Source organism: Heterodontus francisci, chromosome 23 (genome assembly GCF_036365525.1).
Source record: "Heterodontus francisci isolate sHetFra1 chromosome 23, sHetFra1.hap1, whole genome shotgun sequence".
Taxonomy (NCBI): Eukaryota; Metazoa; Chordata; class Chondrichthyes; order Heterodontiformes; family Heterodontidae; genus Heterodontus; species Heterodontus francisci.
In genome coordinates this window covers 50,652,822-50,675,330 of record NC_090393.1, presented here as the reverse complement: position 1 = coordinate 50,675,330, position 22,509 = coordinate 50,652,822, and the positions used below count along the sequence as shown (strand labels likewise).

Genomic DNA, 22,509 nt, shown 5'->3' with positions numbered 1-22,509 from the left:
GCCAGTACATTCCCGATCCTAACCACGTGCTACGTAAAAAGGTTTCTCCATGTTACCGCTGCTCCTTTTGCCAATCACCTTAAATCTGTGCCCTCTGGTTCTCGACCCTTCCATTAACAGCACGGTTTCTCTCTATCTACTCTATGCAGACCCCTCATGATTTTGAACACCTCTATCAAATCTCCTCTCAACCTTCTCTTCTCCTAGGAGAACAGCACCAGTTTCTCCCATCTATCCACATAACTGAAGTTCCTCATACCTGGAACCATTCTCATGAATCTTTTCTGCACCTTCTCAAAAGCCTTCACATCCTTACTAAAATTGTGGTACCCAGAATTGGACACAGTACTCCAGCTGATGCTGAACCAGTGGTTGATAAAGATTCACCATCACTTCTGTGCTTTTGTATTCTATGCTTCTATTTATAAAGCCTAGGATCCTGCTTTCTCAACCTGTCCTGCCACTTTCAATGATTTGCGCACATATACCCCCAGGTTCCTCTGCTCCTGCACCCCTTTGGAATTTTATCCTTTAATTTATATTGCCTCTCCTCTTCCTATCAAAATACATCACTTCACACTTTTCTCCATTAAATTTCACCTGCCACCTCTCCGCCGATTCCACCAGCCTGTCCATGTCCTCTTGAAGTCTATCTCTATCCTCCTCACAGTTCACAATACTTCCAAGTTTTGTCTCATGCAAATTTTGAAATTGTGCCCTGTACACCTAAATATAGGTCATTAATATATATCAAGAAAAGCAATGGACCTGGTACCAACCCCTGGGGAACCCCACTGCATACCTTTAGTCTGAAAAACAAACGTTCACCACTATGGTTTCCTGTCACTCAGCCAGTTGTGTATCCATGCTGCCACTTTCCCTTTTATTCCCTGGGCTGTAACTTTGCTGACAAGCCTGTTATACGACACTTTCTCAAATGCCTTTTGGAAGTTCATGTACACCACATCAACCGCATTACCCTCATTAATCCTCTCTGTTACCTCATCAAAAAACTCAAGCAGGTTAGTTAACCAGGAAATAAAAACAGAAAAATGCTGGAAATACTCAGGTCAGGCAGCATCTGTGGAGAGAAAAACAGAGTTAACGTTTCAGATCTGTGCTGAAACGTTAACTCTGATTTTCTCCTCCGGTGCTTTCGGACATGCTCAGTATTTCCAGCATTTTCCGTTTTTACTTCAGATTTTTAGCATCTGCAGTATCTTATTTTATATTAGTTAAACATGATTTGCCCTGAACAAATCTGTGCTGGTTTTCCTGAATTCATTCACATTTGTCCAAGTGACCGTTAATTTTGTCCCAAATTATCATTTCTAAAAGCTCTCCCACTGAGGTTAGACTGACTGGCCTTTTTGGAACATGGGTGTAATATCAACAATTCTCCAGTCCTCTGGCACCATCCCGTATCTCAGGAGGATTGGAAGATTATGACCAGGGCCTCTGCAATTTCCACCCTTACTTCCGTCAATATCCTTGGGTGCATCCGACTTAGCAACTTTAAGTACAGCCAGTCTTTCTAATACCTCCTCTTTATCACCTTTTAGCCCATGCAATGCCTCAACTACCTCTTCTTTCACCATGACCTTGGCAGCACCTTCCTCCTTGGTAAACACAGATGCAAAGTATTCATTTAGTAGCTCAGCCATGCCCCCTGCCTCCATGCATAAATCCCCTCTTTGGTCCCTAATCAGCTCCACTCCTCCTGTTACCAACCTTTTACTATTTATATGGCTATAGAAGACTTTTTGATTCCCTTTTGTTAGCTGACGGTCGCTTCTCATACTCTCTTTGCTTCTCATTTCTTTTTTCACGTTCCCTCTGAACTTTCAATATTCAGCCTAGTTCTCAATTGTATTATCCACTTGATATCTGCCATATGCACCCTATAGTGCTTCACTTTAGTCTCCAACGCTTTTGTCATCCTTTCTTTCCCCCTTGAGGGAATGTAGCTTGACTGTAACTGAACTACCTCCTCTTTAAAGGCAGCCATTGTTCCAATACAGTTTTGCCTGCCAGTCTTTGATTCCAATTTACCTGGGAGGATCCAGGTAATTTGGCCCTCCCCCAATTAATTATTTTTACTCTGGATTGCGCCTTGCCCTTTTCCATAGCCGACCTAAACCTTATGATACTATGATCACCGTCCTTTAAATGTTTCCCGACTGACACTTGACCCAGTTGACTCTCCGCATTCCCCAGAACCAGATCCAGCAATCCCTCCTTCCTCGTTGGGCTGGAAACATAGTGATCTAGAAAATTCTGGAACATGCTTCATAAACTCTTGCCATTCTCTGTCCTTTACACTATTACTATCCTAGTCCATATTAGGATAATTAAAGTTATCATTAGGCCATTATAACTGCCCTATAATTCTTGCACCTCTCTGGGATTTCCCTGCAAATTTGTTCCTCTATCTCTTTCCCACTAGTTGGTGGCCTATAGAATAAGCCAGCAATGTTTAGTTTAGTTTAGTTTAGAGATACAGCACTGAAACAGGCCCTTCGGCCCACCGAGTCTGTGCCGACCATCAACCACCCATTTATACTAATCCTACACTAATCCCATATTCCTACCCTATCCCCACCTGTCTCTATGTTTCCCTACCACCTACCTATACTAGGGGCAATTTATAATGGCCAATTAACCTATCAACCTGGGAGGAAACCGGAGCACCCGGAGGAAACCCACGCAGACACAGGGAGAACTTGCAAACTCCACACAGGCAGTACCCAGAATTGAACCCGGGTCGCTGGAGCTGTGAGGCTGCGGTGCTAACCACTGCGCCACGGTACCTCTCTTGTTTCTTAGCTCTAATGAAATAGATTCTGTTCTTGACCCCTTGAGGACATCCTCTCTCTCCAGCAATGTAATGTTCTCCTTAATCAATACTGCTACCTCTCCTGCTTTTGTTCCATCCCTATTTTTCCTGAACGGTTTGTATCCAGGAATATTTAGCACTCAGTCCTGTCCTTTTTAAAGTCAGGTCTCCATTATAGCCACGACATCATATTCCCCCATGTCAATCTGCGCCTGGAGCTCACCAACCTTATTTACCACACTCCATGTGTTCACATACATTCACAGTAAACCTAATTTAGACCGTAGTAAATTCTCTCTTACTCTGACCCCCCTAATACCTTACTACTTCCTAATCTAGTGCTGTCTCTCCAAATTCTCTGTGCCCCTAGGCTTTCCTTTCCAAATTTACCTCTGGGTTCCCACATACCTGTCAAACTAATTTAAACCCTCCCCAATAGCACTAGCAAACCACCCCACAACAACATTGGTTCCAGCTCTGTTCAGGTGCAACCCATCTGGCCTGTACAGGTCCGATTTCCCCTAGAACCAGTCAATGACTCAGGAATCTAAAGCCCTCCCTCCTGCACCATCTCTCCAGCCACGCATTCACCTGCACCACCCTCCTATTTCTATACTCTCTGGCTCCCTGCCTGCAGGACCCCATCCCTCTTTCTACCCATGCTGTTGGCACCGATATGGACCATGGCCAATGGCTGTTCATTCTCCCCACCCGCACCCCCCACTTCCTCTCCCACCAGGTGCTCTGCAACCACCCAATGACATCGGTGACCCTGGCACCAGGGAGGCAACAGATCATTCTAGATTCATGTCTGCAGCTGCAGAAACGCCCAACTGTTCCCCAAACAATCGAATCCCCTATCATTACTGATTTCCCAATCTTTCTCCTGCCTCCCTCCCCACCCGCCGTACAGCTGAGCCAGCTGTGATGCCATGGACTTGGTTCTGGCTGCACTCTCCAGAGGAACCATCACTCTCACCAGCATTCAGAACTGAATACTGCTTAGTGAGTGAAATGCACTCAGGGGACTCCTGCGCTACCTACCTGGAGGTAACCCATTCCCTCTCTGCCTGCATACCCTTAAGCTGCCGGGTGACCACATCTATAAACCACAAAACTCTTAACCTCATGGATGCGCTGCAGTGATGCCAATTGCTGCTCAAGCTCTGAAACCCAGAGCTGGAGCTCGTCCAGCTGACAACACTTCCTGCTAATGTAGTTGTCCAGGACACGAAAAGCATCTTGGAGTTCCCACATGGAATAGATGTGCACTCCAGAGGTCCAAGTTGCCCTGCCATGCCTCTATTTATTGGACCATTAAACTTACTACTTCAATAAATAAAGCCTCACCAGCTACTCACCAATCAGTTGCTTCTCCTGTGCTGATTTCTCTTTATTTTATAGGGAGGTTAATTGAGATGTGTTTACTTATCTCCTGTTTTCTAAATACCTTAGATTCTACTTTACTGAAAAATTCAGAAACCTTTCTTGTTACTATCCGGTTATTTAATTTTAACTTCATCCCGTAGATCTGATTCACTAATTGAGAGCTGATTTCTTCAATTATATGATACATTATCAAATTGGCTTTAGATTTTAGTTTTTATACTAATTAATTGATCGTGAGGTGGGGTCAGAAAGGAGGCAGACTCGAGGTGGGGGAAAAGAGGGATAAAGGCAAACATTGCAGGACCAGTCCTGCAATACAGAAGCGTACCTCCTGTAGGCCAATCCTGGAGCAGCATTGATGGCGGCCACTGTGACGTCTGCACCCCAGACTGTCCTGCCCTTCCAGCTGAAGCAGGAAGTGTGGTGGCTGGAGGCAGCAGTAAGGGACCTAGAAAGAGCAATAGAAAGGTGGGGGAGAACAAAACAAGAGAGATGTTAAAACAAACCCCAACATTACATTCAATGAATAAACTCCTCAGAAAATCGGGTGAGTTTTTAGTAATTAATCTAAGGGCAGTGGGGATAGCTTAGCACTGTTTAAAGCCACTTGACAGAGACAGCCCAACGTACCGGGAAATTGGTAGGTGTAACCGGGAGCGAGTCCTGTGTAACCACGACTTGCATACGAAGCAGCCTGGAAGCCTGGGTACCCTGCAAGAAAGAATTGGCAAATTCAGAAGCCAACGATGAAAGTACATTTCTGGACAAGCTGCAGAATTCTCCAGACTGAGCGGCCACAGATGACATTGTGGTCAAGCTGCATCCCTGAAAGGGCCACAAGGGGAGGGGCTAGAGTTGAGTGACATTCCATTCTTGGCCAATCCATGCAAGTGCGCCTCTTTCACCATGTGACAGGGCTCAGATAGTGAGCAGGGCGGGGAAATGGCTGGGTAACAGTAGTGGAGGATCACCATTGGCCATGAAATCATCCCCCCGTAAAGAGTCACTGTCTAATAAAGGGGGTTGGGGGTGGGGGGGGGGGGGAAGGTAGGGGTGTGAGAGCCTAGAAAGTGGGGAGGGAAGAGGTGACAGAGCAAGGGAAGGAATTTGGGGGGGGGGGGGGGGTGGGGAGGGTGAGGGGTGGTGAGAGAGCCTGGAAAGGAGGGATAATAGATCTCCCGGGAGGGAGTGGAAGGGAGGGGTGGGAGAGCACCCGGGAGGGAGAGTGGAAGGGAGAGGTGAGAGAGCTCGTGGGAGGGAGAGTGGAAGGGAGGGGTGAGGGACCTCCCGGAAGGGGAGAGACGTCAGGGCTCTTACACACAGTTAAATGCTACAATCGACTGTGTGACAGACATGTGATGCCACTCTTACCCAGCATGCCTATCCCCAGCATGAAGGCATCCATCCCATAGGGCATCACCCGAGAGCGCCCCCTGGCAGTTCCTGTAGGTGACATCACTTCCTTGGGCTGTGCCTTCTTACATTCCACCTATACCAAGTCAAATAGACCAGTAAGCTCTTTTCTTATAGTGACTTAACACCAGCATCATTCACATACACGTAAAAAAGGAAACTATGCCACAGGGGCCATAGAGTCATAAAGTTTTGCAGCACAGAAACAGGTCCATCGTGTCTGTGCTGGCCATCAAGCACCTATCTATTCTAATCCCACTTTCCAGCACTTGGCCCGTAGCCTTGTATGCTATGGCATTTTAAATGCTCATCTAAATACTTTTTAAATGTTGTGAGGGTTCCTGCCTCTATCACCACTTCAGGTAGTACGTTCCAAATTCCAACCACGCTCTGGGTGAAAAATTTTTCCTCAAATCCCCTCTAAACCTCCTGCCCCTTCCCTTAAATCTATGCCCCCTGGTTATTGACACCACCGCTAAGGGAAAAAGTTTCTTCCGATCTATCCTATCAATGCCCCTCATAATTTTGTAAACCTCAATCATGCACCTCCCCCCCCCTCAGCCTTCTCTGCTCCAAGGAGAACAACCCTAGCCTATCCAGTCTCTCTTCATAGCTGAAATGCTCCAGCCCAGGTAGCATCCTGGTGAATCTCCTCTGCACCCTCTCCAGTGCAATCACATCCTTCCTATAGTGCAGTGACCAGAACTGTACACAGTACTCCAGCTGTGGCCTAACTAGCGTTTTATACAGCTCCATCATAACCGCCCTGCTCTTACATTCTTGCCTCGGCTAATAAAGGCAAGTATCCCATATGCCTTCCTAACCACCTTATCTACCTGTGCTGCTGCCTTCAGACAAGTACACCAAGGTCTCTCTGACCCTCTGTACTTCCTAGGGTCCTACCATCCATTGTATATTCCCTTGCCTTGTTAGTCCTCCCAAAATGTATCACCTCACACTTCTCAGGATTAAATTCCATCTGCCACTGCTCTGCCCATCTTACCAGCCCAACCAAATTGTCCTGTAATTGTCTTGAGGCTTTCCTCCTCTATTTACGACACCACCAATTTTCGTGTCATCTGATCATACCTCCTAGATTCACATCTAAATCATTAATGTACACTACAAACAGCAAGGGTCCCAGCACCAGTCCCTGCGATACACCACTGGCCACAGGACAGGAATGAGGATCAGAAATGGGAATACTGACTGGAGCTTCCCGGGTATTAATGGCCTATTAATGGCAGGCTTTGGCATGGTGCTGATCCATGCAGAGCAGGAAGGTTCAGTTTATTGGTGTCGGGTCAACATCTGAGTCGTGTGGGCAGTAGAGGAAGGGGGCGGAATAGAGCTGGACTCAGTCCCCCCTGGGTTAGGACCGTGACGACCATTAGCCAGATTTCTCATAGCTGATCACAATCTCGCAAACCACGCTGGAGAAGGGGTGTATCAGTATGGGGAGAGGGAGGGTAACTCCAGTCTTGATTTAATGCTCAAGTCAAGAGACTTCAACAATAACCTAATCTCTCGCAGCATGTTCCCTCCAGGAGAGTAACCAAGCGTAAACTGGCACTGAGCCAAAGGAGGAGACATTAGGACAGGTGAGGAAAGGAAATTATTGGGCTTTTTAAATAGAGTGAAAAAACATTTTTTTGCAAGGCCAGAGAGAGAGTTTGTGTTTTACGATTTTACTGAAGGTGTAAATTGCACTACAGTGAATGTCAGCAGCTGACTGAGAGGCTGGAGATCGTCTCCTACAACAAACAGGTGCTCAGGCTCAGAAAACCACTTGTTGCAGTAAGGATGGGAAGCACTGAGTAAGTTGGTTGGCAATATCTAAGGAAAAGATTCTTTAAAATAAAAATAATAATCTCAAAAATGTGCTCTAGTTTTGCCACAGAACCAATTCAACAAAGGTAATTACAAGCCAGGCAGCCCCTCCCCCACATCACAACCCACGGCCCCTCCCGCACGTCACATCACAGCATGTGACCCCCTCCTCCACATCGCAACACACCAAGCTTGTGACCCCAAAACACACACACCCGTTCCTCACTTACCATTTTGTTGTTGATTTCATGGAAGTGGATTTCGCACACCTTCTCCACAATATCTTCACTCTCAAATGTCACAAACCCAAACCCTGAAACAGAGTCAGACAAATAGAGGCTTTAAAAACAGTGCACCCTCTCCTTAGTGACCTGCTGGCCAGCTTCATGAGTCAAACACTTTGCCTCAAAATATTTCCCAGAGGGAACAGAAATTGGAAGATTACAGTTTACCAAAAATTAAAACGGCATCGAGTTCTCCACATCACACCCTCTGGTGCCTTGCTCATGTGATTATGCATACAAACACGATGACTCTTGTTGAGGATTGTTTTAGATACTTGGGCTCAGTCTGAGCTACAGAAGCAGAAAGATGCCAGGTTGGAACTCCAACATTTGCTGAGTTAGCTGAACTCAGCTGCAGGCACTCGGCTTGTATTCCCTTGAGTAAAGGACAGCAAGGGGTGATCTAATTGAGGTGTTTAAGGTTAAAGGGTTTGACAGGAAACTAGTTCCTCTGGTGGGGAGACCAGGTCAAGGGGTCTTAAAATTAAAATCTTCATCTTAAAATTAGAGCTAGTCCATTCAAGAGTGGTGTCGAGAAGCACTTCTTCACCAAGTTTAGTGAAAATTTACAATTCCCTCCCCAAAATGCAGTTGAAGCTTGGTCAATTGAAAATTGTGACTGAGAGGTGATTTTTGTTAAACAAGGGTTATAAAGACTAGGGATTAAGGCAGGTAGATTGAGATAATACACAGATCAGCCATAATCTTACTGGAAGTGCAGAGAGTCTGGAGCGGCTGAATGGCCTACTCCTATTCTATGTTCCTACAGCAGCATTGGAGCTATAACTGGCCTTAGGGCCCCAAGATAGGAAGAGAATTTAATTGGGGCCATGAATAGAAGATAGTAACTAATTAATCCAGTGGGGAATTCAGGACACATTTCTTCACCCAGAGAGTGATTAGCATCTGGAACTTGCTACCAGAAGCAGTGATTGAGGTGAATGGCATAGATGCATTGAAGGTGAAGCTTGATAAACACACAGGGGAGAAAGAAATAGAAAGGTATGTTGATAAGGTGAGATGAAGTGGTGGAGGGAGCTTGTGAGGAGCATAAACCAGATGGGACAAATGTTTTTGTGCTTGTACATTTTGTGTGTTATTATGAGAGCACAGCCAAGGAGAGATGTAGCCTGCACCTCTCCCCCCAACCCCACAATGGTATAAAAGACCCAATTGTTTGGTGAACTAATTTGCATTCCGTAGATATGCCAAATCAGGGGCTGTGAAATTGCCTCAGTGTTCTGGACACCAGTTTTAGTGGGGTTGCTGTGGAGAGCTGGCCCCTGTAGCTGATCAGCAGTTGGTTCTCTGCACTAAGCCTCGAAACTCAGCATGACTGATACCTGACTAGGACAGGAGAGGGAGAGTGTGACGCACATTGCAGGAACAGTGGGAGATAAACCGTGTGAAGGTCTGTGTTATTCTGCAAACCTTGGACTGTGCAGCAGGGGGCTCTGAGAGACTGTGCAGGCTGATCCCAGTTCCCCAAGCCCTCACTTCAGGAATTTAAATCAGAGCACCTTCAGACAACAAAATAACATCTCTCACTCTAAAACTCAGCTGATGTTACTGAAAATGCAAAACGTTTCTTGGGAGGAGGATTTGATTTTTGTCCTGAAGGTGAGGGATCAGTGTTGGAGAATAGAATACTTTCCCTATTTGATCTCGGGCCAGGTATGGGAGCAAGGCTAATATTCCCCACCACCACACCCCCACCCCCCGCAAGCTGCCCAAACAACAGGGGACCATTCTCCTTGTGGGTCATGTGTAACAAAATTGTAAACTGCTATTTACCACCTAGTTACCAAGGAGAAAATCAGCCAGGATTCCTGCTGCTTGGTCGCCATCTAATGGCCTCTTTTGGAAATCCACTTGTCTGTAGGCACCCGATGAGGAAAGGTTTGAGCTCGACTGTGATGCCTCTACAGTTGAATAGCATGCCAACAGCGACTTTCTAGGCTCACAGACTAAGGTCTGCCATTTGCTCAACATACTGGAGTTAGATCACTGTGTGTGGAACTGCAACCCAACATGAACGTAGAGGAAACCAACTATTCCATCAAGTCAGGGCGGTCAGGACAGGACGGGAGGACGATGGGATGAAGCTAAGATCCGCTGAAGTGCTTGGATACAAAACACTATTACTTCGAGGTCATTTATTATATTCAATACAGCTTCCAAAGGCCTCGGCGGCTCAAAAAACTCAAAAGAACACCACCATTGATGGAACACTCAATCACCATCTCCCCACTAAGCCACCCCTCCTCCATGCCCCTGCAAGGCAGGTACTCACACACCTCACTCAAACTCAAGCAAACTCTTATCACATGTCCAGGCAGACATAAAACCTGGCCTCTCACAAAGCCTCAGCGATGAATTCCCCAGATATCCTGCACGGGATAATGAAAGGTTTCGAATGCCCACCTTCAGCAAGGCTGGGTGCCTCTTGGAAGCTGTGTATAAAATGTTGAAGTGTTCAGACACTGCCTATAGCGCCTGCTGTTGAGATGTAACTGGAATCTTGCTCTCACACCTGCTCGATCTTTGCCATTAATAATTCAGCCACAACTCTGTTCACATCAATAATACAAAGTGTTGCAGGTTCGACCCCATTGTCCGAACCATTCCCCTCATGTTAAACAATGACCAACATTGCTCTACCCATGGTTTCCTTTCTGTACCAAATGCGTGCCGTCACACAGTGTAGTGTCTGCGGTTCTGGAAGCCACACGGTATGGTGGCTGGTGGCCTCAGGAGCTATGTTCTTGCACAAACACTTCGGGTTCCTTATAGCTACTGAACCACCAAGAACTGATCTGTTCACAGTCATTGTGAAACAGAACTTATGGATTTTTTGCTGTCCTTTGGCACATGGGATTTCAACATTCAATTCTAGACACTGAAACTCAGGGAGATTATACTGGACCTGGAGGGAGTACAGTGCAGATTTACCAGAATGATACTGGGACTAAAGAGTTAAATTATGAGAACAGGTTGCATAGACTAGGCTTGTATTCCTTTGAGTTTAGAAGATTGATCTAGTTGAGGTGTTTAAAGTGATACTTTTATTCATTCACAGGGTGTGGGCATCATTGGCAAGGCCAGCATTGATTGCCCATTCCGAACTGCCCTTGAGAAGGTGGTGGCAAGCCACCTTCTTAAACCACTACAGTCCTTTGTTGCAGTGGTTTAGTACAACTGCGTGGCTTGCTCAGTCATTTCAGAGGCAAGTTAAGAGTCAACCATGTTGCTGTGGGTCTGGAGTCACATATAGGCCAGACCAAGTAAGGACAGCAGATTTCCTTCCTTGAAAGATGTGAGTGAAACAGGTGGATTTTCCAACAATCCAGTAGTTTTGTGATCACCATTACTCATTTATTTAATTAACTGAATTTAAATTCTCCAACTGCTATGATTTGAACTCATGACTCTGGATCATTAGCACAGGCCTCTGGTTTACTAGTATTGAAACATGACCACTATGCTACAGTGCCCATATCTATTGATCGAGTATTTACTGAGGAAACTATTCCGAAGAAGGGTCACTGACCCGAAACGTTAACTCTGCTTCTCTCTCCACAGATGCTGCCAGACCTGCTGAGTATGTCCACAGCATTTCTTGTTTTTATTTCAGATTTCCAGCATCCGCAGTATTTTGCTTTTATTTAAACTATTTCCTCTGCTGGGGCAGTCTCGAACAAGGGGGCATTATCTCAAAATTAGAGCTAGCTCATTCAGGGGTGATGTCAGGAAGCTTCATACAGGGTATTGAAAATATGACATTCTCTCTCCCCAAAAGGCTTTGAAAACTAAGATCGATACTGTCTTAATTGGATAACAGTATCAAGGGAAATGGAACAAAGGCAAGAAAATAGAATGGCAGGACAGGGTTGAGGGCTGAACATTCTACACGTGTTCCTGTGTTTCTTTATGTTGCAGGACAGTCTCTGGCAGTATTAGTGATGGTAATAGTGCTGTGCAGCTCCTTTAAGTGGCTGGTCTGTTGGCCCGCTGGCCCATCCATTCACTGCACATGTCAGCAGTGGATTACTGGCTCTAATTCTCACCTCTGCCAACACTAATCCAATAATTGTTCATTTAAATGGGTCAGTTTAACATCTCATTATCCACTAAGTGCCAAAGCCAGCCACCGGGAACCTCACTGAAAACCTTTAAACCATCCTAAAACTGCCCCTCTCTGAACTGAGGTCAGTGGTTCCCATCAGCAGTTACGCTGTGCAACGACTCCTGAGGCACAGCCTGCAAACACTAATGTAAATTTGCCAGATTCACTTGGGCTGGTCACTTTTGTTGTTTTAGGCACATTTACTATTTATGTTTTGCTTCTGGTTCTCAGGAGATTTTTTTTTTTAAAATACATTCATTCATGGGACGTGGGCGTCACTGGCAAGGCCAGAATTTCTGACCCATCTTTTGTTGCCCTGAGAATGTGGGGGTGGGCCGCCTTCAACCACTGCCAGTGGTTTAGATACAGTCATGCCACTTCAGAGGGCAGTTACGGGTCAACCACATTGGTGTGAGACCAGAGCCACATACAGACCACACCAGGTGAGGATGCAGGTTTCCTTCCCTAAAGGACATCAACCAACCAGTTGGGTTGAAATGACAACCCGACAGTTTCATGGTCACTTTTACTGACACAGCTCTTTATTGTTTCCAGTTATTTTGAACAAAGAACCGGATTCAAAGTCTCAGCGCACATGTACTTTCCAGTAGCTGCAGGGGTGGGGTGGAACAAGGGGAATTGGCCAGGGTCCCAAGTGTCCAGTGGACCACCCACTACCCACTCCCTCCACCCCCAACCCTGGAAAGTACATGTGTGCAGACAGTAGATGAGCAGAGGATTGGATCAAACTACTTATGGACACAAACTCATGTGGGAAAAATTTAAGATAATTGGCAAAAGACTCAGGATTGGCCGGTTTTTGGGGGGGGGGGGGGGGGGGGGGGTGCGATGAGGAGAACGTATTTTATGCAACAGAATGTTATGATCTGAAATTCACTGCCTGAAAGGATGGTGGAAGCAGATTCAATAATAACTTTCAAAAGAGAGTTGGATGCTTGAATGGGAGAATATTTGCGGGGCTATGGGGAAACAATATGGAATTGGGACTAACTGGACAGCTCTCAAAGAGCTGACAGAGGCACAATGGGTCGAATGGCCTACTACTGGGCAATTCTAAGAAAGGGGACTTGATCAAGGTACCAGAGGGGGCGCACCTGTAAACTGCCACCAGCTTCAGATCAGGAGGAGGGAAAACTGTAAAAGTCATGTCTCAAACTGGTGCTGGTGGAAATGGGAACAAGCAGCTTCGAACACTTGGAAATAACGGACTTGGAGTACTCACAAAGAATTCTATGCCGAGAAATCATTAAAAGAGGTGGAAAACTTGAGAGCAGAGCCCTGTATAATCAGTGCAAGAACTCCAGCAGGCAGCAAATTCATGCAGATTACCTGCATTGACAGTTTGCCAGCCGGTACAGGCCTGGAAGAGTGTGTGGTGCAGCAATAAGCTCACAGCTCAGTCACATCCCACATCCTGCTGCACCGCACACAGACAAAACAAAATGGCACATCGATCTTTTTTTGGTATTAAATGTACTCACTACACAACCGAGAATGTGTCAACGGAAAGCACCACCCAAACAGGCCAAAGTTTATCCCAAACAACATACACCGAGCTCTGCCAGGCACTGGAACAGGGCTTGTGTACGGATATCAATAGGAATGAGGAAAAACCGGGAAAGGGTACACAAATTGGGTGAAAGGGCATGGAGGGAAAAGGAAGGGGGGGGGGGGGGGGAGTGGAGAACGGGAGAGTGGGGAGGGGAGAACAGGGGGTGTTGGTGGGGAGGGGGGGGGGGGGGAGGAGAGGGGGGATGGGGAGTATTAGTACTGAGCTAAGACTTTGGCTTTTATTCCTTTCAATTTTGTCCCAAAGGTGCCAATTTGCCCTCTGATGTTTTGCCAATGGCCACTCACAATATGTGAGCCGTGGCAGGGAGTGTCAGCAGCATATTCACCAAGAGAAGGCATCAGAGTCAGGACCTTGGCCCTCAGCCACAGTGAGAATCAACAGTGGACAGCAAAGCAGGCATACTGGCACTGCAGCCAATTGTGGGGGTCCCTATCACTGGCCCTGCTGAGCTGATCTAACTTACCAGTTATCAAAACAGGGATCTTCCTGGTCTGTGAAACTTATTCCCACCCCAAGATTTGCCCATTTGGTAGCAGTCTCACTGCTGTGTCAGAAGGTTGTGGTTCAAGTCCCATTACCAAATTGTCCACATCATCTAGTTCAGATAGCTGTTATAGAGCAAGGAGTTGTCCCAGTGACCTGCTCAACGTTGCACCCTCCTCCAATACTGGCAGAAACAGATGGACTAGTCATTTATTCATTTTCTGTTTGTGGGCCCTTGCTTTGCATGAAAAGGCTCCACAACACCAACACTTCAAAAGTAGTCCATTGGCTGTAAAACACTTAGGATACCCCGTGGATATGAAAGACACTGTTTAAATACAAGTTTATTTTTACTTTCTTACCCAGTGGGAGAGAGATTACCGAGAGAACTTTTTTGAGCCCAACATTCTGTCAAAGCTCCATCAGTAGCGTTTTTCTTTCAGTTAGAAAGCAATTTACAACTAGAACATTTTTTTTGTTACATGAAAATATTTTGCTTTTAGCAATCTGTGTGTGCGGCTGCATCTTCCTCCGAGTCGGTCTCTTTCTGCTTGTTAGTATATGTGTGTAGGTATGTGTGTGTGTATGTCCTGCCATATTAACCTGATAAGTGCAAAGACAAGGAAGCCTGGTCTGCCTGCCTGCTGTTAATATATTGTAATGACGGACAGCTCCAGTCAGGTTGCCATGGCTGCACGCCTCATTCCTAAATTACAGCGACAGATGTGGCAATGCAGGATGGAGCTATAATCTGTGTGTTCTGGGACTAGGGTTGGGTCATTAGAGGAGGTCAGGGGTCACGGGGGCCAGATTTCAAACACTAAGTGCCCACAAGCTGGTCAATTCACAGTGATTTTTTTGTTAAGAAGTTACTTTTGCCTTTTTATTTTTAAAAAAAGGAAAAATACACTTTTACTGTGAGAACTGGTTACTGTTTTAAAAAGTTTCATCTGCGGATGAGGGCATGGTGGCATTTATTGCTGCTCCCAAAAGATTCAGTGGTTGCTAGGCTACTGCAGGGAGTATTTATGTGTTAACTACTTTGTGTGGACTGGAGTCACCTGTAGGCCAGAATGGGTAGGAGTTTCACTGAAGTACTGCAAGGAACCAGTTTGTGCTCTATTATAGAGTACAGAGTTACTTTGGTGCATTTCTGCATCCTGATGGTTGAAATGCTAAATTCCCCAAGTCAGGAGCATTTCATGGTGGATCTATACATTGTCTGTCTCACCCAACCACCCCCCCCACCCCCCAGCCCCCCAACACTATATCCCCTCCTCTCTTGAACAGGCCAGCATGGTTAGCGGGCACCAGCCACCCTTTAGTACCTTCGCTTAGTGACTTTTGCTTATGTGAGCTTAGTCAGTGAACACTGGGGGATCTCGGAGCTGAGCCCATTCTCAATCAATATCCACACATAAGCATCTGCCAGCAGGGAATGTAACTGCATAGCAGTCAGGAGCTGAATCCATGGCGGGGGTTCCCCTCCGCCCTCTAGCTCAAGGGTACTGAGGCAAATGCAGACATGTGGCAAACTGAGAATCCAGATGTGGCTAGTTGCAATTTTTTTAAAGAGTAAATTTAAGAAAACGGACAGACACTGTCTTGGGACAGGTGATCTTGCCATCCCTATTCGCATGGTATATGCACATGAACCTTAACCTTTGTGCAAGTTTGTTGGTAAAATGGCAGACTAAACAGTGTTTCTAGATCATTGTTTACACTATACATGTAAAGAGCATTTACCTTTATTGCGTGCATGGTGCTTTCTATTAAAATTAGTGCAAGTGACTAAAACTGTGTCTGCACAGACACACCAGTGGCCAGCTAGTAATTTCTATTGGATTACACAGGACTGGCTAGACTGTAGGTCTCCTCTTACCCAAAACTGTCACTATGCAAACTATAAGGACTTCCCAACTTCAAACTAAATATCAGAGCACAGCCACCCCTCCCCAGTGATCAGGCCATCACCGAGGAACTGAGGCCCTTCCTACTCAACACACAGCAAATCTCTGTTTCCAATTCCACTATCTCCAGAACTGACTGTCCACCATCCACCCAGCAGTCTACAACACTGCATAGCAACTGGTGTTTGTTATCATATTCTAATACCGTTAAGTTACATTGAGTTACAACCATTTTACAGCACAGAAACAGGCCATTCGGCCCAGCTGGTCTATGCCAGCGTTTTGCTCCACTTCAGCCTCCTCTCACCCTAATTAGGCGTCTTGCAAGAAAGTAATTAAAATCTTTTTCTTTTACCCCCCCCCCCAAAAAAACGCTTGCCCCCGTCTCACCCTTTGACCCCTGGGCACTGGTCACATGTGGAGATAGACCTGAGGCAGGACCGTGTTCAAATTTCCAAACTAGATTACGCGAAAAGGAATGCTACCACTTTAAAGCGAACACCGGACATATTTTTTTTTTAAAAAGAGAAGAATCCCCAAGCCACAGGGAGCCGAGTTGTTCTCTGTGTAGAGTAAGCCACTCCCTGGACCCAGCACAAAGGGGCTGGTGTCAGCGAGTCTGGCCTGGGCTTACCCTGCCCGGATTTACTCTCGAGCCACTGGCTGTCACAAGCAATTCATCAGTCTCCGCAGTGCAAGGAGGTTTATGCTTTTAGAACTGATTGCCTGACTCTGTAATTAGGCAAGCCAGAGCAAGGCTCTGCTCCTGTAGCCGCGGCTACTTATACAGACCTAGTTACTGTAGGTTTCCTGACAAACACCCTGCAGGCCCTCCATAAGCAGCTGGCACCACAGGATGTTACTCGTGTTGGAGGTGGTGAGAGCAGGATTATAATTTACATTTGGTTGATGTTGCTTTTAGTTGGAATGAACCAATAAACTTGGCTTGTTTTCGCTCAGGTTTAAAAGATGATGAGTGATCTATTAGAGGTGTTTAAAATTATAAAAGAAATCAAGAAGCACTTTTTCACAAAAAGGGTGGGAGAAGTCTGGAACTCTCTCCTTCAAAAGGCTGCAGATGCTGAGAGTCAATTGGAGTTTTCAAGACTGAAACCGATAGAAGTTTTGTTAGGGAAGAGTATCAGGGGATATGGAGCAACAGCATATCAGCAACTTAAAAGTTGGGAGTAAATTATTTGCAGTCAGTTTTGGCCAAATGTCAATATACAAAATTGCTCAATCTCAAAGAGATGGGGTGTAGGTAGGGCAATGGGGAGGGGGGGGGGGTGGAAACGGGTGCTCATGACCCCCTCCCTGACTCCAGGTGGGACCAGGGAAGTGGGCTGTGGATATAATGACATCAGCCAATGCTATTTAGTTTTAGTTTAGTTTAGAGATACAGCACCGAAACAGGCCCTTCGGCCCACCGAGTCTGGGCCGACCATCAACCACCCATTTATACTAATCCTACACTAATCCCATATTCCTACCAAATCCCCACCTGTCCCTATATTTCCCTACCACCTACCTATACTAGGGGCAATTTATAATGGCCAATTTACCTACCAACCTGCAAGTCTTTTGGCTTGTGGGAGGAAACCGGAGCACCCGGAGAAAACCCACGCAGACACAGGGAGAACTTGCAAGCTCCACACAGGCAGTGCCCAGAATCGAACCCGGGTCGCTGGAGCTGTGAGGCTGCGGTGCTAACCACTGCGCCAATGTGCCGCCCATTTTCTATATTTGCTCTATTGCTAGTTATAAATATCTCTCAGGAGCCTAGTGACCATTACCAGTCAGGGGAAGTAATGGAGACACCCAGAGTGGATGCTCAGTGCGCTCTCAATACTTACCCTCCCACTGCATTGTTAGACAGCACCATGACCGGCTCCTCCTGCAGGGGGCGCTACCCCCCCCCACAACCATTGCTGGTGCTCTCCCCCTGCTCCCCCTCCACGGAGCGCTCTCCCCCTGCTCCCTCTCCATGGGTGCTCTCCCACCCTCCCTCCCTCCCCCACTCTACCTGCACAGGGCGCTCTCCCTCCCGCTCAATCTGTACGGCATTTTCCCTGCATGACTTGCCATTCAGTCAACCTTTTCAGGCAGTCCAGTGGAATCTCTGATCTGATTGACTGCCCCTCATTATAGTTGGCTTGTTCCTTAGTAATATTACACCATCATCACAAACAGCCCTGAGGTCAGCAGAAAATGTCCTAAAATACTATTAAGCGGCTAGAGTGTGTGGATAGGAGATTCAGAGGACATGAGGATGGGGGACAGGAAGAGAGGGGAAAGAGGAGGTAGTACAAACTAGTGAACCAGAAAATCAGAGACTGTTCCTGTGTGAAAGAGAGTGAACGGAAGGAAAAAGGAGAATGAACCAGGGCAGGGATGTGCTGAGAGACTAGGCTGGGTTAAGGTTTACAAAATACAAACAAACCCACAGAACCTCAGAAGCACTGAGCTGTAATACAGGCACACTCGATTCATTGAGTATCAGTAGCAGCAAAGGATTACATTAATACTGGGATCAAGGCTGCTGAAACCTGGGCTGAATACTGAAAACAATCAGCAAGCAGGTTAGGGGCTCACATGACAACATTTAGTTGGGGCTTTTATCTCAGGCAGCTCACAGAATACAACGCCTTCACCCTGACAATCTGCTCTTTGTTTGGGCTCTGTAATCCATCCAGCTGTTTAGAAATCTATTTTTTTCTTTCCCTTTCAGTCCCAGACATCATGTCCCATCCAGTTGTTCCCAGCTCCCTTTCAAAAATGACATTCAGTTCTGCCAGGCAGCCATTTGCAACCTCTTAACAGAACATTTCCATTGGCTTCAAAACATCAGAGACACTGACTAGACACCAGCCTAACTTATGTACTCATAGGTGTTGATTGTGGCTCAGTGGGTAGCACTTTCACTCGACTCTGAAGGCTGTGGGTTCTAGCTCCACACTAGAGACTTAAGCACTTAATTCAGACTCTCTCACTATTGCACTTTCAGAGGTACCGTCTTTCAGATGAAGTGTTAATCTTCTCAGGTAGACATAAGAGATCCCCTGTCACTATTCAAAGAGGAGCAGGTGGCAGAAGTCACAGACTCGTTAGTGTAGGAGGCCATTCAGCCCATCGTGTCCACTCCAGCTCTCTGAAAGAGCAATTCCCTCATTCCATTCCCCTGCCTTCTCCCCGTAACCCTGCACATTCTTCCTTTTCATATAACTGTCTAATTCCCTTTTGAATGCTTCAGTTGAACCCGCCTCCACCACACTCTCAGGCAGCGCACTCCAGATCTTAACTACTCACTGTGTGAAAAAGTCTTTCCTCATGTCACTTTGGCTTCTCTTACCAAATACTTTAAATCCCTTTAAGTCCCTGTCTCCTGGCCAACATGTATGCTTCAACTAACATGACTAAGTAACATTGTCAGCCATTATCACATTGCTGTTCGTGGGAACTTGGCGTGCATAAAATTAGTTGCCATGTTTGTGACATAAGAACATAAGAAAGAGGAGCAGAAGTAGACCATACAGTCCCTGCAGACTGCTCCGTGTTTCAATATCATGGCTGATCTGATCTTGGCCTCAACTCCACTTTTCTGCCTGTTCCCCATATCCTTGACCCCTCTATAGTTCAAACATCCGTCTATCTCAGCCTTCATGTATTCAATGACTCAGCTTCCATAGCTCTCCGGGGAAGAAAATGCCAAAGATTCACGAGCCTCAGAGAAGAAATTCCTCCTCATCTCTGTCTTAAATGGGAGACCCCTTATTCAGAAGTATGCCTAATTATTTGCTGTATCTTTTTATTTATTTATTATTTAGAGATACAGCACTGAAACAGGCCCTTCGGCCCACCGAGTCTGTGCCGACCAACAACCACCCATTTTTATACTAATCCTACATTAATCCCATATTCCCTACCACATCCCTACCATTCTCCTACCACCTACCTACACTAGGGGCAATTTTCAATGGCCAATTTACCGACCAACCCTCAAGTCTTTGGCTGTGGGAGGAAACCAGAGCACCCGGCGGAAACCCACGAGGTCACAGGGAGAACTTGCAAACTCCACACAGAGAGTACCCAGAACTGAACTCTGGTCGCTGGAGCTGTAAGGCTGCGGTGCTAACCACTGCGCCGCCCATTGTATCTAAACGCTAACGTTTTGTGTTTCATTTATGAGGACACCCAGATCCCTCTGTGCCACAGCATTCTGTAGTCTCTCTCCATTTAAATAATATTTTGCTTTTCTATTCTTCTCACCAAAGTGGACAACCTCACATTTTCCCACAACATACTCCATCTCCGCTAGATTTTTGCCCACTCACTTAACCGATCTATATCCCTTTGCAGACTCTTTGGCCGGAACTTTATGATGGGCAGAGGGGAGCCATCCACCGACCGAAAAGTAGGTGGCGATTCCGCCTCCACCTGGCCCTTAATTGATTTTAAGCTGGACTTCCACCTAATGGAGCTGCTGGTCAATCAGCAGGACAGCGGTACCACTGGGAGCGGTGGCCACTGCTGGGACTGCAACCCAGCTGAAGAATGACGATTTCAGGGAACACCCAAAAACGGGTAGGTTTTTGGGGCCTCGCCAGGGGAGATCAGTCGGGCCCCAGCAAGGCAAGGTGGGTCAGTTGGGGAGTGGGGGGGGGGGGGGCGCGAGAGGAGTGTTGGGCATTGGGAACGGTTGGAGCATCAGGGGCAACCCTCCATCGGGCACAGGGTGCCCGATCAGAAGGGCTTCTCCCCAGGCCGTCAGATTTATCAGGCGGCTTTTCTGAGGCTTCAGCCACCCGTCTGCCAACCCGTCTGTAAAATCTCCGTGGTAATGGGCAGAGGCCCTTAAGTGGCCAATTAACAGCCACTTAAGGGCCTTATTTGGCTTGGGGCAGGTGGGCCATTTCTGAACGCCACCCTGCATAAATTGGCAGCGGTGGCAGGTCGGGAAGGGTACCCCCGCAACCACCACCACCCACCCACCCCCACGAGTCTCCCAGTCCATTTTACGCATCTCCCCACCAACAACCCGCTCTTTGGTGGTGGGTGGGGGTGTAAAATTCTGGCCTTTCTGCCCTCCTCACAACTTGACTACATCTCAAAAGTAGTTGGCTAAAAATGCTTCAGGGTGCTCACGGTCATAAAAGCTGTTGTCGAAATGCAAGTCCTCCTGATTGGCCCCAGTAACTGTGGCAAAAGATCCACAGAAGCCTTGTTTACACACTTAGCTGGGGTTTCAACCAATCCTCCATCAAACTTCCAGTGGTTGATCAAAGATCACTCTCCCACTACATGTTCAGCAACCAGTGCAGAAATGAGCCGAAGGTGGACCTCCAGCCACCTAGTTTGAGCTCCTGAAACGCCTCAGTTATATGCACCAGGGTTTGGGCCTTTTCCTTTAGGAAAGAGAAGACTTAGCATCAGTATTCACCAAAGAGAAGGACTTGGTGGATGATGAGCCTCGGGAAGGGAGTGCAGATAATCTCAGTCATCTCATTATCAAAAAGGAGGAAGTGTTGGGTGTCTTGCAAAGCATTAAGGTAGATAAGTCCCCAGGGCCTGATGGGATCTACCCCAGAATACTGAGGGAGGCAAGGGAAGAAATTGCTGGGGCCTTGACAGAAATCTTTGTATCCCCATTGGCTACAGGTGAGGTCCCAGAGGACTGGAGAATAGCCAATGTTGTTCCTTTGTTTAAGAAGGGTAGCAAGGATAATCCAGGAAATTATAGGCCGGTGAGCCTTACATCAGTGGTAGGGAAATTATTAGAGAGGATTCTTCGGGACGGGATTTACTCCCATTTGGAAACAAATGGACTTATTAGCGAGAGGCAGCATGGTTTTGTGAAGGGGAGGTCGTGTCTCACTAATTTGATTGAGTATTTTGAGGAAGTGACAAAGATGATTGATGAAGGAAGGGCAGTGGATGTTATCTATATGGACTTCAGTAAAGCCTTTGGCAAGGTCCCTCATGGCAGAATGGTACAAAAGGTGAAGTCACACGGGATCAGAGGTGAGCTGGCAAGATGGATACAGAATTGGCTCAGTCAGAGAAGACAGAGGGTAGCAGTGGAAGGGTGCTTTTCTGAATGGAGGGATGTGACTAGTAGTGTTCCGCAGGGATCAGTGCTGGGACCTTTGCTGTTTGTAGTATATATAAATGATTTGGAGGAAAATGTAGGTGGTCTGATTAGTAAGTTTGCTGACGACACAAAGGTTGGTAGAGTTGCGGATAATGATGAGGATTGTCAGAGGATACAGCAGGATATAGATCGGTTGGAGACTTGGGTGGAGAAATGGCAGATGGAGTTTAATCCGGACAAATGTGAGGTAATGCATTTTGGAAGATCTAATGCAGGTGGGAAGTATACAGTAAATGGTAGAACCCTTAGGAGTATTGACAGGCAGAGAGATCTGGGCGTACAGGTCCACAGGTCACTGAAAGTGGCAAGCAGGTGGATAAGGTAGTCAAGAAGGCATACGGCATGCTTGCCTTCATTGGTCGGGGCATAGAGTATAAAAATTGACAAGTCATGCTGCAGCTGTACAGAACTTTAGTTAGGCCACACTTAGAATACTGCGTGCAATTCAGGTCGCCACACTACCAGAAGGACGTGGAGGCTTTGGAGAGGGTACAGA

At 46.7% G+C, this 22,509-nt stretch overlaps 1 protein-coding gene across 2 annotated transcripts in view; it reads right to left on the bottom strand.

Annotated features, from left to right (window-relative positions):
* The window catches only part of LOC137382803 (RNA-binding protein Musashi homolog 1-like), a 169,339-nt gene that overhangs the window by 21,372 nt on the left and 125,458 nt on the right, over positions 1–22,509 (bottom strand). For both annotated transcript variants that reach the window (XM_068055231.1, XM_068055232.1), the window contains 4 exons: positions 7,699–7,781; positions 5,597–5,714; positions 4,856–4,936; positions 4,554–4,673 (listed from right to left, as the gene is read on the bottom strand). In XM_068055231.1, coding sequence (XP_067911332.1) covers positions 4,554–4,673; positions 4,856–4,936; positions 5,597–5,714; positions 7,699–7,781 — 402 coding nt within the window. The remainder of the gene's footprint in view (positions 1–4,553; positions 4,674–4,855; positions 4,937–5,596; positions 5,715–7,698; positions 7,782–22,509) is intronic.